Here is an 18,951-nt window from a genome sequence, read left to right on the forward strand (position 1 = left end):
AAAAACCCTCACACAACAAAGAATTGTTAGACTATTAAAAAACAGTTGTCTATGAAGCAGATAAAGCCTCAGCTCACAAATCTTTCAACTAATTTTTTTTTGTCTCTCAAAACATGATGACAAGTTAACAATGGTGTAACTTGGCAAAGGGTGTGGACGTTTTTACCACTCCTTTCGGCAGTCACATGACAGATACAATGTCCTGGGTGGAGCTGGAAATATTTTCTGCCCATTTCATGAATATAACAGCAACAGGCTGAATGAACAAATGCAGAAGCAGACAGAGAACAAAGATCAACATCGAACTAAACTCAAGAGCCAAGTCAACTTCATTTGTTCCTGTCATCATGCCAGGTAAGTTAAGATGATTCACCAGATTTATTCCATGCATCTGTGTTGGACTCAACTTCAAAATCATTTATATATGTATATATATATATATATATATATATATATATATATATATATATATATATATATATATATAAAAGAATGAATTTATTTGTACACAATTCAACAGTAACAAAGAAACTCAGAACAAAACAACTTTACAGTGATCCTGTGTGGCCGAAAGGGTGAGGGCAAAGCAAAGCTTATAAATGTTCACCCCTTATACCAAAAATAAGAAATATACACACATTTATACACACAAGCAACCATCAACACAATTTCATAAATACATATCCACACACACACGCACACACACACACACACACACACACACACACACACACACACACACACACACACACACACAGACATATATGTGTGTGAAATATCTGGGGAAAAAATTATATATATATATATATATATATATATATATATATATATATATATATATATATATATATATATATATACTTTTTTCCCCAAATATTTGACATTCGTATTCTAATGTCTGATGTTAATTTTGTCTTTTTGCATTTTCATCACTGATTGATCATTGTGGAAATACAAAACAAAGATTAGCAATGTGGGTTCAAAAGTTAGCAAATATACTGCATATGAACTCCAAAGATTTGTTGTATTCCAATGGTTACTGACTTCACCAGATTAGATGGCAGAAATGGAATCAAGGCGACAATAATTTAACAGAAGTAGAGTATCTGTGTGTTCATCTGTAATAATTAAAATTAAAATTGAGGTATTTGTATGTTTAGAAGATGTGGGTTACATAAACCTGGAATATGTCAAATCAGATAAATCACTTTATTTGTGTAAAACTGTCCCACTTTTACTGTCCTTAATACTTTGTGTAGTATACCATAATAGTAAAGTAAATTTAATTTCAAATGTAGTTAGATAACATTTTAGTTATTTCTATGGTCACAGCTTTTTTTTCTTTGGTAATAACATACGTTACCAACATCTCACCTTAACTCCAGGTGCCACAATATTATATATTGCATATGTACAAGTCAGTCAGCCATGAAAAAAAATGCAATTTCACAGGATGTTGTCTTTTCAGTTGCTCCTGTATGTGTAGGGTCGCCACAGCGAATACAGCCAGAGCTGCATTAGAATTTAGCACAAGTTTTACACCGGATACCCTTCCTGACTTCCAGACTCCACACTGCTGAGCTTCTGAGATCTGACTGGATCAGACTCACAGAGCAGAGTGGCTGTGCACTTTAACACTGGACAATACATTTAAAAGATTTGTTCTCTTTTCCTGATCCAAACTACAAACCAAAAACAAACTTTTAACACCAAGAACAATGGGCCTCATTCATGAACCTTTGTTAAGAACAAATTTGCTCCTAAGTCCTACTTACCAAGTTTTTACAAAGATTGTGGCATTCATGAATGTTTTCCTATTCCGGATTTGTTCTTAGGTGAGAACAAATCCTACTGTTGTGAAAGTGTAGGAACACGGACCCACAACAGGGGGCGCAAATGAACGGACAATGGAGGAAGTCAAATAACAACACTTTACTGTTGTGAATAAGCACAACAAACACAACAGATTACAATAATAGACAAAGAAGTCAATTCACAAAATGTGTCACGTGGGCAGGCTCGAAGATAAGAGACGTCTGTCCAAAGCAGAACCGGAACCACACGATTTCCTCCGCCACCGAACCCCGGGAATACTGGAGCCGCCAAGTCCCGAACTCCCAGGTGGCCACTGCCTCCGCGTGTCGGATCTGGTACTGCTGGCGAGGAACAAAAACAGTTAAATGTGGGTGCGTTTGCACCCAGCAACACGTATGGCGGGAAAACCACCTCCACCTCTCGTCGGAAGAAATGTCTGCTATTCAACGCACAAAAGTAACAAAGTGTTAATGTCAAAAAGACAACACAGTCGGCTGAGTACTGTACCTCCTACGTAGAGCGATATCTCGGCAAAGAGGTGGAGATGTCGTCTTGCTGATATACCACTGCTGATCAGATGATTGGTGACAGCTGTCGTAGGTGATAAGTGACAGCTGTCACCCCGGCTGCTCCTGTGAGGCGGCAGCGCCCTCTGGTGCCTGGAGCCCGCACTCCAGGCAGGGCGCCCTCTGGTGGTGGTGGGCCAGCAGTACCTCCTCTTCAGCGGCCCACACAACACCTACGAACACTCAGGAGTACTCTTAAGCTTGGCTTACACATAGACGGTTTTGTCGGCGGGTAGTACATAGACCAAAGTTCGCGGTAGTTCTGGCTGTTTTCGCAGTGGAAAGGGGCGGAGCATTTCGCTGGCATTTTGACCGCTGTACTAGCCGCAAATACGCGGATAAAACGCAGCTAAATCCGCAGAATAAAGCGCCGTTTTGACGCCATAGCATCCGGCACACGTCAGGCAACGGGGGTTAATACCCAGTTTTTATTCTATTCAGTTATTATTCTATCCTTTACAATCGCAGGTTAAGACGCGCGTGAGAACGGCGGTGTTCTGCTGCCGCCAATAATGCCCTGTGTACCGCTGGATTTATCCAGGCAAATCCTGCATTACTCCAGGAACTTTTGCATATAGGCACCGCCCCCAGAGTATAATAGGCTGAAGCCTCTGTCACTGCAGGGGGAGGGAGATCATACTCAGCCTTTTCTTCTCCTTCCTTTTTCCCCTCCTCAACGTGTTGCTCCGTCTCCACCACAGGGCTACCCTCTGCTTCTGAACCAGATCTCTTGGTAAGTCCTTGCCGCTGCCAATTTTCTTTTAGGAGGCATACTGGAGCTTCTCTGCAAAAATATCTGGAGCTGGCCACGAGTGAGAGGCCTGCATGCAGCGCACTAGCGTTTTTATATTGACTGCCGCCTATCGGCAGTATATATATAATATACTGTATAAATATATTATACAGTATATACTTATATATATAATACTTATATATATAATATATATATAAGTATATATTAAAATGAATTAATGTACACTGTAAAAAATGATAGCCCCATTAAGTTAAGTGAACTTATGTCTTCTCATTTACTCCACTTGTAATGCAAGTTTAGGATATTGGACTCAAGTTTATACGAGGTCTGTCAATAAAGTATCGTACCTTTTTATTTTTTTCAAAAACTATATGGATTTCATTCATATGTTTTTACATCAGACATGCTTGAACCCTCATGCGCATGCGTGAGTTTTTCCACGCCTGTCGGTGACGTCATTCACTCTAACACTCCGAAACGGAGGTGTTCCTTTGTCTCGCTTCATCAGCGAATCGGTCGTGACGCGCGAAGCCTCCGCGCGGCTTTTCATGACAAAATCTCTTGTTAAAAGTGAAATCTGCCGGAAAATGGCTGATGTCCAGCTCTTGTGATAACCAGAGAAAGAGCACACGACGGTCTCGTATCCACAGAGCCATCCGTTTAGAAATGATCCAGTGGTTTGTGCCGTGTCATCGCAGCTCGGAGCGCTGCGCACCGACCGTCCTTAAAGCAGTCCAAACAGTTGTAGTAAAAGTCCTTATTCTCTGTGAAGTCCGTAAAATTTTCACCGAAAGCCAGATAAATTTTTCGAATGGTTTCCAGGTGCCAGTCTCTAACAGCTTCTGAAAAAGTTCTGATGGAAAAAAAGTCCTTTTCATTCCGCCATTTCCAGAAAATAAAAATCCTACGAGGGGGCGGGACCACTCCTTCCCAAGGCGTGCTCACAGGCGAATGACGTCACAAACAGGCGTGGAAAAACTCACGCATGCACACGAGGGTTCAAGCATGTCTGACGTAAAAACATATGAATCAAATGCATATAGTTTTTGAAAAAAATAAAAAGGTACGATACTTTATTGACAGACCTCGTATGTCTTCAAAATCTGAACTTAAAGCTATCCATTGTCTTCACTAATTGTGAGTTGAACCGAAGCTTATCTTTAAGGTGAGTTAACTGATATTCAGTTGAATGAACTCACATTTTCAAGGCAGCTGGTGAACTTCAGTTTTTACAGTGTACCAGCACTATAAGATTAATCAAGTGGAGTAGCAGCCGCACAGCGAGGTGATGGAAGCTTTGCCTCGGGACACAGGTCTGTATCCAGACACTCCGTCGATGGTACTCCTAAGAAGGAGGTTTGGGGAAAATTAAATATAAAATGATTTAGATTTTTCCCATAGCTTACCTGAGAGTGCCGTCTTCCCGGTGATTACCGCGATGCACTTATCCGACTTCAACAACTTTTGGGTGTCTGTTGTTCCCCTCTAATCTGTTGCCTCTCTCGTTGGAATTTTGAGATGTTTTTTTGTTGTTGTTGTTGTTGTTTTTTGGTGTCAGATTTTAAATCAAACCATTTCTTTTTCACTGATTTCCTGCACAAAGTTGCTACCTGAATTGCAACATATGTCCTAAACAAGGTTGGGTAGGATTACTTTGACATGTAATCCAAAAGTAATCAGATTACAAGTAATCCAAATGTATGTACATACATGTAATCAGTGCTTAATTTGTAAAGTGGGAGGTCCCGGAGTGCAGAGGATGAGTGGCTCCGGTGCAGGAAAAAAAAAGAAGGGCGGGGGGCTTGCGAACAATGCTGTGCGTCACACTTAAAATAAACTGCACACCCACACAAACACGCACACACACCTTCACAAATGACACTAACACCCTGCCTTTTCCTCAAAAATTACTACATTTATGTTTGCTCTGTCTCTGTACTTTTCTGCCACTTTTGCGCTCTTTTTCATACTTTTCCCTCGTTTCAAAAGTCACCAAACGCACTTTACTGTAATATATGCAACATATAGCATACTGTTGGAAAGCACGGGTTCTTGGCTTGCTGTCAGTATTGAAACTTTTCAGATTGAGGGCTTACATGAGAACTTATGGTAATGAGAATCAGTGGCACACTAGTGTGAAACTTCCGTGTTTTTCCTCTGTGTTATGACATCACAGGCTGTTTACCGTAATACACCATATATCATTGGAAAGCCCTTGGTGTTAGCTTTACAATGCCCTTTGAATCATTCGGATTGGACAAACTATGGCAGAGTTACGGTAAAAAAAATACGCATATGGAAAATATGGCATGGGCACCATCGCCGTAGATAAAGGGATAAATAGCTGGTGGAGCCAATGTCAGAGCTTCCGGAGCGCGCGTCCGAGGTTCCGGAGCGCGCTCCAGCTTGCTCCCCCTCAAATTAAGTCCTGCATGTAATCCACATGTATTCTTTCAAAGTAATCCTACCCAACCTTGGTCCTAAATGGATCGAGTTGCCGGACTTGGTTTAACTACTTTAGAAGATAGACGCACTTGCTTTAATTGAAATGTACAAAAAATTTCATGTAATGAAAATTTTAATTTTGAACTTAGAAGATATGCTGGCTTTAAAGGGGGCTGAGTCTTGAGGTTGAAAAGTCTAGGCTGAATATATATAAAAAAAATCAGCAATAGAGCTGTTATATTATTTTGTTTATAAGACATTTTTATGAAACTAAAACATAACTTGGCTTTAGCGTTTGAAAAAATGTCAATTTTAAGGTGGACTTTTTGAAGAATGTCCTTTTTGACAGGGTTCGAGTGCTCAAAACCAGTGTTTCATCATCTTATTGAAAAGGACACACAAAAATCACACAATTTTTTTCCTGATATAATGAACAACATTATTACTGGCTGTATTAATGGTATTTTTTTATATTGTTATTATGTTGCTCCATTCTAGTGTAACTAAGTAAACATTATTACTCGTCATACAGCATGGAGGACAACTTCCTGCTGGTTCATTCACTTCCTTTATTGCCCTAACTGGTAGCTATGGTTACATTCATGGTTCCTATATGCCCTAATGGCAGTCTGCCCTCTGGTGGTAAGTATTAGTAGGACATCTCTAGGTTCATACATAACATATCTCCTCCCCACTAAGATTTGTTGTCAATAACAAAAACATTTCTTCTGAAACAACTTTACAGACATTATATCCCCTTTAAACTACATGAGACTATATAAAATACATAAACTCTATTTAAACTACCTGAGATTATTTCTTTCTTTACTTCTCAATAACATTAACAGAAAATAGGAGAGTTATGTTATGGCTTATAATCACTTCAAAGTTTCAAAACTCAACCATTGAACAACATTCTGCAAAGGCAAACATTCTTAAACATTCTTCAACTCTTACCACATCCTGGAATGTCAACATTCATCATCTTTTTTTCTTTTCATTTCTTTTCTTTCTTTTTTTTTTATTACACGTTCACTGATCCCTGAAATGGACTGGCGGACGTGTGATCCTCACAGGATATCGTCGTACAGTCCCTGTTGTCTCTGTACATTCTGTGTGTGCCATTTCTGTGGACTGTGGTGTCTTGGGTGCTTTGGGTAGTGTGTGTGGTGTCTTGGGTGTTTTGAGTGGTGCATGTGGTGTGTGTGGAACTGTATCAGTAGCCTCCTTCTGTTGAGGTGTATTTGGGTCAAGTGTGGTACCAGGTGTGGTTGTCTGAGGTAGTGACAACGGAGAACTCACAGGAAGACTCACTGCAGTCTCTGGTGGGTCTGACTCGAGCCGAGTCAGCATCTGGTCCACATGACACTTCCAGACCCCTTGTGTTCCCACATTTACCTTGTAGGACACTGGTCCGGTCTTCTCGATCACCATAGCTTGCGTCCACTTATCCTCCCCCCTCCTATAATCGCGGATGAGCACTGGCTCACCAACTTCAAACTGTCTCTGTTTAGAGTGTAGCTGGCGTCGTTGCTGTTGAGCCTCTTGTGACTGGTGCAGCCAGCCAGCCACACTTGGTTTCAAGAAATCCAATCGAGAACGCAACTTGGGTCCGATGAACAGCATTGCAGGGCTTTCCTTGGTTGTTGCATGAGGGGTGTTGCGGTATGTCAGGAGGAACGTATCCAGATGCTGTTGCACTGGTGTAGTTCCTCTGGAAGATTTCGGAGCGTGCTTGAAGGTTTGCACAAATCGCTCTGCCAAGCCATTGGAGGCAGGGTGGTACGGTGCTGAGCAAATGTGTTTGACTCCATTGGCTTTCAGAAATGTGCTGAATTCCTCAGAGCAGAACTGAGGGCCACTGTCGCTCACAAGACTGTGTGGAATGCCATAGCAACTAAAAAATCCTCTAAGCACTTGGATGGTCTTGCTCGATGTGGTGCTATCCATGATGTGTACCTTGGGCCATTTGGAGTGTGCGTCCACCACAACCAGGTACATGTGCCCTTCAAATGGACCGGCAAAGTCCACATGTATCCGTTCCCAGCGACTGGATGGCCACATCCACGGGTGTAAGGGTGCTAGGCCAGGGTCTTTCTGCACACGCTGACATGAGTGGCATGACTTTGCTTGGTGCTCGATCTGGGAGTCAATGTCTGGCCACCACACGTAGCTGCGAGCTAAGCTCTTCATCCTTACGACACCTGGGTGTGCCGAGTGTAGCTCTTTCAGCACCTGGGGGTGTAGTTTGGGGGGCACAATCACTCTCAAACCCCACATGAGGCATCCGTGCTGCACAGTGAGATCATAGCGGCGCTGGAGACAGGGAGACAGCTCATCACCTGCATCCTTTGCAGCTGGAAAACGGCCAGTTGTGACCATTTCCATGACACGGGACAGGGTGGAGTCAGACATGGTGTGACGCTTGATCTCGGCGTTGCTGACTGGCAATGTGTCCAACTGTGACGTGTAGAACACCTCCACTGCAACTTGTTTCTCACTGGGGGCATGAGGATGCGGTAACCTCGACAGTCCATCAGCGTTGGCATGTAGGGCACTTTTCCTGTACTCGATGGTGTAATTGTGAGCGGAGAGCAGGAGCGCCCAGCGTTGCATGCAAGCTGCAGCCATGGATGGTGTGCTTTTCACTGGACTGAGGATGGTTGTAAGCGGGTGATGGTCAGTGAGTAGAGTGAAGGTATTGCCATACAGGTACTGGTGGAACTTGCGTACTCCAAAGACTATCGCTAATGCCACCCTCTCAATCTGAGCATAATTTTGTTCTGCTTTGCTGAGAGTTCTGGATGCATAGGCGATGGGTTTTTCATCGCCATCCGGCATAACATGAGAGAGGACAGCTCCGACCCCATAGGGTGAAGCGTCGCAAGCAAGGCAGAGAGGCAGTTCAGGGTTGTAGTGTGTGAGCACCTCTTGTGATACCAGGAGTGTCTTAGCTTTCTGGAACGCTGATGCACAGGCTGACATCCACTGCCATTTCTTTTCTTTGTTCAGCAGTTCGTTCAACGGCTTTAGCACAGTGGCCAGGTCAGGGATGAAGCGTCCATAATATTTAAGCATTCCTAGGAAAGATCGAAGTTGACTTACATCGCCTGGTGCTGGTGCTTCCATGATGGCGAGTACCTTCTCCAGTGACTTGTGAAGCCCAGCAGCATCGATGATGTGGCCCAGGTATTCCACGGACTCCTGGAAGAAGAGACATTTCTCTTGCTTGAGGTGCAGGCTGTATTCCTCTAGCCTGCTGAGTACTGCATAAAGGGTTTTCAGGTGTGTCTGCTCGTCAGGACCACTGACAAGTATGTCGTCCAGGTAGCAGTGAGTGTGTGGCAGACTGAGGAGCACCTGGTCCATTGCCTTCTGGAACAAGGCGGGCGATGACGCTACCCCAAACGGTAAGCGGTTGAAGCAGAAAAGTCCTTTCTGTGTTGAGATGGTCAGCAGCTTCTTGGAGCTCTCTTCTACTTCCATCTGTAGATACGCATTGGACAGATCCAGCTTACTGAAGCGTTGACCTCCAGTGAGAGAAGCGAACAAGTCCTCACTACGGGGATTGGGTACTTGTCGATGCACAGAGCTGGTTTGAGGGTGACTTTGAAATCCCCACAGAGTCTCACGGTGCCGTTCTTTTTGTTCACGGGCACCACGGGCGTAACCCAGTCACTATGCACCATAGGTGAGATGACGCCAAGCTCAGTCAGGCGTTTCAGCTCGGCCTCCACTTGGCACTGTTTGGTCTGAGAGTGAGCCTGGCTTTCACTCCCTTCATGGTGCCTAACTTATCGGAGAAAACAGCAGAATGTCTCTTTAACACGGTCTCTAAGCTGTCTGTCTGTCTGTGCTCAATTGCATGTACAGTCTTTAAGTCTCTCCAATTCAGTTTAATGGCTCTCAGCCACTCCCTGCCAAACAATGGCGGAGCCTCCACCTTCACCACGTACAGTGGCAAGACAGCACGTTACTTGTTCAATTCCACTTGCACTTTAATGACTCCTTCTGGTGCCAAAGCCTCTCCTGTGTATGTCTTGAGCATGATATCAGTGGGTTGCAGAGGGAATTTGTGCAGCTTTCATTTGTACAGTTCCCAAGGAATCAATGACACTGCCGCCCCTTTATCCAATTCCATCTCCATTTTCTTTCCATTGACTTCTGGCATTACTGATATGTGTGAATATTTCCCTTTCTCTGACACTGCATACAGTCCCAAATCATTGTCACTGTCTGATTTTGTCGCTTCACTTTCACTTTCATTCACCTCAACGTAACGGATTTTTCTTCCTATCTTTCATGCTGCGTTTGTGTGCATGGCTTTTCTGTTCCGGCTTTCCCTCTTTGTTTTTATGCTCTCTTTCGTGACTGCTTTTTGATTTACTCCTGCACATTCGTTTCATGTGGCCTTTCCTCCCGCACTGGTGACATTTGCGGTCTTTGTACCAGCAGTCATCATCACTATGATTTGCTTTCCCACAGCGACGGCATTTTCCAGCTTGCGAAAACACTGCATTCACTTTCAGGGAATTGCATAACTGCTGTACATCGCATGCTGCTGTCTCTGCTGACACTGCATGTTCAACTGCTTTCTTGAACGTGAGATTCTCCTCAGTCAGAAGGCATTTCTGCACAGCTTCGCATTTCAATCCGCATACAGATCTGTCTGTCAGAGCGTCCTCTAGGTAAGCCCCGAACTTGCAGTGTTCCGATAGCTTCTTGAGCACTGCTACATACTGCGCTACCGTTTCTCCTTCCCCCTGATTTCACTTGTGGAACCTGAACCTTTCAGCTATAACAAGCGGTTTCGGTGTGAAGTGATCTTTAAGCACAGTCACTACCTGTTCGTAAGTCTTTGTACCAGATGCCACAGGAGCTACTAAGCTACGAAGCAGTCCATATGTTTTAGGTCCCATCACACTGAACAGTACTGAAACGTTCTTAGCCTCATGAATGTCATTAGCCACCACATAATGCTCAAAATGTTCAATATATGTTGCCCATTGCTCCCCAGACTCATCGAAAACGTCCATCTGTCCATATATTCCAGCCATCATATGTGTTCCTGGGATTACTTGCACTGTAGACAAACTTGAAGCACTTGATGCCCTTGAATCCGTTGACGTAGCACTAGCTGTCCTCGGGTCATCCGATGACGGCTGGCTCATAGTTGATTAGCACATTAGCTATCCAAAAACGCGGGTGTTCATTTCGGTCCAAAACTTGCACCAAGCTGACTAACTTTCACAGCCAGCCGATGAAAAGTATTCCGAAACACACGACTCGTCGCCAATTTATATTATGTTGCTCCCTTCTAGTATAACTAAGTAAACATTATTACTCGACACACAGAGCACAGAGGACAACTTCCTGCTGGTTCAGTCACTTCCTTTATTGCCCTAACTGGTAGCTATGGTTACATTCAGGGTTCCTATATGCCCTAATGGCAGTCTGCCCTCTGGTGGTAAGTATTAGTAGGACATCTCTAGGTTCATACATAATTGTGACTTCCATTATTACTGACACAGGGTCTTTACTGTCTTCTAGTGTCAGCTCATAAAAGGATCATCTTGCTGGGACAAACTGGAACTGAGAAAAACAGCCTCACTGAGATCCTGACTAAAGATAACGTGCATGAAGTAAACCATTCTGCAGACTCAGGAACATGTAAATGCCAAAATAAAAAATCCACAACTGTCACTGAAAGATCAATCACTGTGATTGATGCTCCGGGTTTCTTTGACACAAAACTGCCCGAGAAGAAACTGAAAGAAGAGATCTTGCTGTGTATGATCGAGTCTTCTCCTGGGCCCCACGCTTTTCTCATTCTGCTTCAAGTAGATAAATTTACAGAAGAGGAGAAGGCAGTCATCAAAAAAATAGATAAATATTTCTCAGAAGAATCTTACAAATATGCTACAGTTGTCTTAACTCGTGGTGATCGGTTCCCTGAAGGAATGAAGATTGAACAGTTTCTTTATCAAAGATATGATCTGAGAGATCTGGTGAAGAAATGTGGTGGCCGATGTCACGTCTTCGACAGTGAAAAGTGGAAGAAATCACAGGACGACTACAAGTTCCAGGTGGCTGACCTGTTCAAGACAATTGACAAGACTATAGAAGAAAACAAAGGAGCCTACCTCACCAATGAGATGTTCCAAAAGGTGGAGAAACAAATAGCAGAAGAAGAAAACCACATCAGAAAGTCATCAGCTAACCTGACGGCAGAAGAGATCAGAAAACAAGCAAAAAAACAAACCCTTCATACGTTGATGAATGTTTATGCTTCAACTCCCACAAGAGAACTGATGGTTGCTCTTTTCACTTTGCCAATAGTTGTACTGGCATTCGTTACAGGAGCAGCAGCATTTGCATTCGTTACAGGAGCAGCAGCATTTGCATTAGCTACAGGAGCAGCAGTAGTCCTTGGAGGACCAGCAGTTGTTGGGATAGCAGTAGTTGGGTGGTTTATTGGAAAAATGATGTAGAACTCGATGTGGTGCAGGTGAGGGAGGTGACATATGATTGGATGCAGCACAGACACAACGTGTAATAAATTACAGGGTTAAAGTACATGATGGTGAAAGTCAACTATCACAACAAAAAGAGCATCAGTCCTGAAGATGTGCTGCTGGATCTACACCATCGATTTCTATTTACTCACTAGATGGAGGACCGCAGCGAGCCGCTCATTCGCTGGCTGTTGCCAGAGCGCCGCCATCTTGATTAGCGTCTAACAACCAGACATAAATAGAAATCAATGGGCATAATCAATGTTTTCAAGAGAACGTCACCATAAATCTGTATTTTCTGTGCTATTACTGTGCTGTTATATTTATTCAAACTCAGTCCCACATTTGTACATACAATATTTGTCAAAACAAAAAACACAGAAGAGAATCAGAGTATTTATATAATCAAACAAAAACATATTCAAACACATTATGTCTGTCAGGGTCTGTGGTGAAGTGGCACGGCAGGCAGGTGGACACCAATGTAGACTCATTACTCAGATGGATGATTAGTAAACGTTTAATCAGAAACAGGCTTGGTCGGTGCACAGGAAGACAATCAGACAGGCGGCAGTACGGATGGTCGTCAGGCGGAGGCGTGGTCAGTAAACAAACAGAGTTCCAGCACGGGCAAACAGGTACATAAGAGGTGGCAAAAAACAGAGTCAAAAACAGGCTGGGTTCAGACACGGAGAAGCAGGTTAACAGGCTCAGGCAAAAACGTAGTCAAGGACAAGCAGAAGTCGAGAATGGAAAAAACACAGACTAAGACAGGATACAGATGGCTTGGAATGAGGCTGAATGCACAACGAACTAGCAGTGAGCTGTGGAAGACAAGGGGTTTAAAAGCAGAGGATAATCAGGGTGTGATGAGATGCAGGTGCAGGAAAGAAGGCGTGGCTGAGTGAGACAAGAGTGGAGTGACAGGTGGGCGTGTCAGACAAAAGCAGCAAAAAGAGGAACATGACAGTGACAGAACAAATGTTAAACAATTAGGAAATAACGATACCTAGAATCCAAATGTGAGAAACAGAATGAACAAATGAAAAGGAAGAAACAGAACAGAAAATTAAAGGCTGGATCTAAACTAGATGAGAACTCAACATGTGGCAGGAGTGTACAGAAAAACCTGAAGGACTAATGTGCTCAATACAGAGTGACTGAATAACCAGAAAGTAAAGGATGAAGACTAAACTAGAACAGAACTCAATAAGTGGCTGAAGTGTAACAGATAATCCTCAAAACCTAATGTGATAACACATAATGACTAAATAAGAAACAGAGACTAGAACCAGAACCAAACGTAACGTGGGTGAAGTGTAACAAATCATAAAACCAAGAATAAAGTGTAAGAAACAGAAAATAAACACTAAGAGCTAAACAGAAGAACCAAGACAGGGAAATGGACGGAGACTGGGGAACAAAAGCAGGTTCTGGGCCGGTCCAAAGCATGATAGAAACCCCCACCAAGGCAGCCAACACCGGGGGCTGCCCACACCACCACCCCAAAACCCGGAGAGGGACAACCCCGCCCACAGACGACTACGGGTGGGAAGGAGGGGGGACAGAGGAGGGAAATAAGACCCCTGAGACCTAGCAGGAACCCACAGAACCCACCCACAGCCTAAAGGAGAGGAAACAAGTGGCTGGCGTAACAAAAAAGGACTCACAGACGGGCAACGGAGGAGCATGCAGCGGTTAGCCAGGGTATCAGGCAGGTGAACACCGACAGGGTCCGGGGGGCGACCATGTGGGCAAAAATGACCAAACATGAAGCCAGGAGGCCTACGAGGAGGACAGCATAGAATCAAAACAGGGACGCCCGGAAAACCAGGAACCGATTGCCAAAGCAGAGCTGTTAGAAATATATTGGCTAGTGGCCTCACGCGGTCTAAGCTGGTGGAGCGAGGAAAGCTAACAGGGCTGTGAGCACGGTGAACCTGCTTCCTCCACGAGCACCAAAAATGGGGAAACCAATAAAACAAACAATTCATCAAAGGCAAAAGACAAATAAATCCATGAACCACCAAAAAGGAAAAAGAACCAATTAACGACCTTGAACACAAGACCCAAAGGAATCCTGAACACAAGAGCCACACAACTTCAAAAACTTCTAAAAACGTAAGAAATAAGCCTGGCAATATGCTTCCAATACTTGGAAGGATGGTAACCAACCACCTTCTCATGGGATGCAAAAACTGAGAAGGCCAACAACCAGCAATGCAGCAAGAGCTGTGGACAAAAAAAAAACTAGCACAGGAGGTTAGTAGAAGCACCAACTGTTTAGTGCTAAACCACAAAAACCCAAAGAACATACAAAATACATGTGGGGGGAAAAAAGGAACATGAAAGCAAAACGAACATGAGGAAAAGGCCAAATTGCGTAATAGAAGAAATGGCAGAAAAACACTTCCCAATGCAAAGCTAAGTGAACCGTGAGCTGGTCGAACAAAAAAGGAACAACATAAAGCATAAAGTTGCAGGAAGGAAGACTGTAAAACATGATAAATCCACAAAAATAAACTCTGGAACCTTTCAAACAAAGAAAAATTAACAAAGTGACTGTGAGAACTGTGGAATGAAAACTTAAGTGCAAAAAGAAACTGCCAACTGCAAAAAGACAAAAAACAAGTAACCCACTGTAACCAATCCCAGAATTTAGCAAACAAACAACATGACAAATGTGTTTGGCAAAAGAACACACACAAAAAAAGTGAAAACCAACAAAATAAAACCAGGGCAAAATCACGAACAGAAAGCTTAAGTCTGGACCTGGGAAAGACGTGGGAACTTGGACTGTTTCAGACGTTATCCCAACCAAAAGAAAAAAAACATTTTACTTAAAAAGAATTTTATGGTTATCATGAACCTGTCGTGATGCTTTTGCAGGTAACTAAATGGATATAGCCAGAGGAAGCTAAACAGTTTGTCCAACAGACACTTCAGGTGTGAAAAAAAAAGCATGAACAAGATTACTAAAAATGATACACCAACCGTCCAGAAAACTGTGAATCCAATGATCGCTTGTGGAGATGACACTGATGGTTGGGCCAGGACAGGAGGTTCAGGTGATACGGACCGAGCTGCAAGTTCGAGTTGTGTGCGTGTTTTGAGTGCGTCGGCTGATGTGCTTTCTGGTACAGGCAGTGATGGCTTCAGCACCCTGGATAGCTCTGCTGCAGGATGATACGGAACAGGAGCCTGAGCAGGTGATTCGGTGGACGCCACCGGAAGTCCAGGAGCAGGGCATGAAGAGCATGATCCGGATGATGGAACCGAGCAGCCTTTAACCAGATCTGCTGGCGACCTTGTGAGCATGGAAGGCGGATGAGGAGCTGGATGCTCCAGCGGCGTGATTCTCTCAGCAGGCTCCTCCGCCTGTGGTTCCGGGTCCAACGGAAGCGTACGGGCCGCTGAAGGTGCTGGGAGTGTTCCAGATGGGTCCCTTGGTTCGGATGATTCAGCCGGTGGAACCATGGTGATCAGGATCACTGACTTAGAGGGCGGAGCACTCACAGCTGGAGCTTGGGGTGGAGCGCGTGCCACAGGTTCAGTGGGCAAACGCACAGTGAGGAGCTGACCTGACGAAGCTTTTCCTGATGGCTTTGATAACAGAGCTGGTGGCGAGAGTGGGTCAGACGACCGTGGAGGTGCTACTGCATCAAAGGTGTCAGGCAACAGGTGAGCTTCAGCTCCCATGGACGAGGTGTCGGTTGAAGCCGGGTGCTGCGGCTGTGGCGCATGGCATCTCCGTGGAATAGGCACCGGATGTGGTTGTTGAGCAGCCGGAGACGGTGCTGACAAACGTCTCAGTGCTGGCATGGGTGGCTGGCATGGCATGGGCGGAGGAAGCACCGAGAGCTGACTGGGCACCGGCATGGAAAAACGGGGAGGTGAGACAGCTGCGTCCGATAGAGTGATGGAAAGGGGCGTGTCACAACAGAAATCATTCAGCTCTGATTCGAACAGGAAGTCCATGGAAGGAAGGAACAGGAAGTCCACTTATGAAAACTCACTCCACAATCCTTTGTTAGCTTGTTGCTGCATCCAAACGCTGTACAAAACGGCATTTTCAGATCATTTTAACCCAAGTTTAAATCAGCACATAATCTATTTCTATTTAATCTAATGCCTGATGACACGTAATAACGCTAAGCAAGATGGCGGCTGCCTGGCAACGGCCCACAAGCTGCATCTGCCACCTAGAGGATTAAATACAAATCCATGATCTACACCCATCTTAACCTTAGACCTGCACTCCTCCTCCAAGTTTAATGCAAATCAGTTTGTACTTTTTTTTTTTGTAATCTTGTTGGTGGTAATAATTAATCAGAGTGTCTGACCACATTTGTGACAGACAGTATTTCAGATTTGATTTATTTTATGGTAATGGCAGTTTGATTTTGGGTTTTTTTTGTTTTTTGGGGGGAAGTTGACACTGTCATGAGCCTGTAGGTATGGTATGGTATTTTTCTGGATTCATTTATGGGTTGTTTTCTTTTCATCATTACCCTCCTTCTCTCTGCACCCCCACCCCCAACACCCCCACCCCACTGTAAAAAGTCCTTTTTTTAATTTCTGGTGAGATAATCAGTTTTGTTCAACTTCAGTGTTCTTCTTTTGAAATTTTTGACTTTTAAATGGTTGACCATTTTTTTGTTCTTCAGCATTTTGATTTTGGGTCTCAGGAGAGGAACCTCTTCAAGTACCACCTGACGGCCCTGACAAGAAGACACCATGTAAGCTGAATACGCTAATGAAAAAGGACTTTGACTGTGAACCGATTGCTCATTGCATTGAGGTCACCGTTGCCTGTTTGTGATCAACATATGTCCATGTCTCAGTGTTTGTGTGTCACACTGTATGTGTTCAACTGTTTTTGGAGTCTACATAAAAAAAAGCTTGTAGTCAAATTGGAATCAAAGCAAAGTTAGGAGGAGACAGAAAAAGAGCAAACACTCAGTCAAGGCGTCTCACAGCTGACAAACCTTTCTCTGCACAGTTTGCAGACTGTAAATTACATCAATTCCCATCTGAACTGTGTGAGCCGTCAGAGTTTTTGGTGTTGTTATTTTTTTACTCTGTCAACTGCTGTATAATCACTTTATCTTTGTGCTGGAATAATTTGTCGGTCTATTTCATTAGCTATTTTGATGATCTCATCTTTGATTTGCAGCATTTTGTCAGATTGAATAGTAATAATAATAATCATGATCACCATAAAATGTAATGAAAATAATTTTAACCTGTTTGTAATCATTTTGCTTTCTGTTGTTGTGTCATATAACCAGTTATTATTGAGTTGGAGTGAATTTTGTGATTTTGTGATTTTTGTGACATCTTTGATTTGCAGCATTTTGTCAGATTGAATAGTGATAATAATAATCATGATCATATAAAATGTAATGAAAATAATTTTAACCTGTTTGTAATCATTTTGCTTTCTGTTGTGTCGTATAACCAGTTATTGAGTTGGAGTGAATTTTGTGACATCTTTGATTTGCAGCATTTTGTCAGATTGAATAGTAATAATAATAATCATGATCATCACAAAATGTAATGAAAATAATTTTAACCTGTTTGTAATCATTTTGCTTTCTGTTGTTGTGTCATATAACCAGTTATTGAGTTGGAGTGAATTTTGTGATAAATTTCCTTTGAGGTGAATAAAGCTTTATATAATCTTAAAGTGAACTTTGTGTGTGTGTGTGTGTGTGTGTGTGTGCGCGCAAAATAACTGAGAAACTACTGAGCAGATTTTAACCAAATGTGGAAGGAACATTCTTTGGTTGAGGGTCTGCAAATCATTAAATTTGGGGACAGAGCAGTCAAAGGTCATCAAAAATATTGTCAGAAAAACGCACTTTCCAGAAATTCTGATGGGTTTCTCATGACTCAGACAAAGCCCCTAAAAAAGAAAGAAAGAAAAAATAAATAAATTTAAAAAATCATGATGTGTCTGATCTCAGGCTGAACTTACATTTATGTTAAGGAATAAAGTGTTTTTCCAGTAATAATGTTTTTTTTATGCCTTGTTCATGTTATAAAGTTTATCTTGGTTTCATGTGAAGAGCTGAGCAAGTTATTCATCGTTTACTTGCTGTAAACAAGTCTGACACTGATAGACAACACAAACTTATTAACACCAAACCATTAAACTATTAAAAAAACAATAAACAGATGTCTATGAAGCAGGTAAAGATAAAGTCTATCATCCTCACAAGTCTATCAAATATTTTATTTTCTTCTCTCTCAAAAAATGACAAAAACAAATCAAAGTTCACCAAAGTGTAAATAGGTACACGATTCGAGTCTGTACATGTCTGAAAGATTCTTTGAACAGACCTATAAATAACAGACTCCTGGGTGGAGCTTAAAATATTTCCTGTGCATTTCATCGCCACCCCACCAAAAAAAAAAAAAAAAAAAAAAAAAAGGCTGAATGAACAACTACAGAAGCAGACAGAGAAGAACATCACAAAGTCAAGAGCCGAGTCAACTTTATTTGTTCTTTTCGTCGTGCCAGGTAAGTTAAGATGAATCATCATATTTATTCTGTGTATCTGTATCGGACACATCTTCAAAAAGAAATATATGTATTTCAAATATGCACTGTCAGCACACACACACACAGTTGCAAATGATCATGCAATATTAAAATGACTGGAAAACACACTTGTTGACTCATACTTATTTTTTACTCATATGTTTTACACATACTTTAAGTCGCGCAATCCTTTAAATAGTTTTGTGACTTATATTCTGGTGTAACTTATATACCAAAAAAAAAAAAAAAAAAAACACGTATATAAAACCCAGTTGTCATATCACTTATCAATGTTGAAATTCATCACAC

At 42.7% G+C, this 18,951-nt stretch overlaps 1 protein-coding gene and 1 long non-coding RNA gene across 2 annotated transcripts in view; both read left to right on the top strand.

Annotated features, from left to right (window-relative positions):
* LOC117524994 overlaps positions 1-18,531 on the top strand; it is a 32,212-nt gene extending 13,681 nt beyond the window's left edge. The window contains exon 6 of the long non-coding RNA XR_004564931.1: positions 16,093-18,531. This is a non-coding gene — a long non-coding RNA (uncharacterized LOC117524994). The remainder of the gene's footprint in view (positions 1-16,092) is intronic.
* LOC117524993 (GTPase IMAP family member 7-like) lies at positions 247-12,861 on the top strand. The gene is made up of 2 exons (XM_034186809.1): positions 247-354; positions 11,131-12,861. The coding sequence occupies exons 1-2, from the start codon at positions 261-263 to the stop codon at positions 12,069-12,071; spliced, it is 1,035 nt and encodes a 344-aa protein (XP_034042700.1). The 5' UTR covers positions 247-260; the 3' UTR covers positions 12,072-12,861.
* Positions 18,532-18,951: the final 420 nt, after the last annotated feature.

The sequence above is a fragment of the Thalassophryne amazonica genome, chromosome 14, assembly GCF_902500255.1.
Source record: "Thalassophryne amazonica chromosome 14, fThaAma1.1, whole genome shotgun sequence".
NCBI lineage: Eukaryota > Metazoa > Chordata > Actinopteri > Batrachoidiformes > Batrachoididae > Thalassophryne > Thalassophryne amazonica.

Bases quoted from the DNA above. Each gene is read 5' to 3' on its own strand.
- LOC117524993 (XM_034186809.1), top strand. From the start codon at position 261: ATGAACAAATGCAGAAGCAGACAGAGAACAAAGATCAACATCGAACTA. The intron at 355-11,130 runs GTAAGTTAAGAT...ACTGTCTTCTAG, and splicing joins TGTTCCTGTCATCATGCCAG to TGTCAGCTCATAAAAGGATC.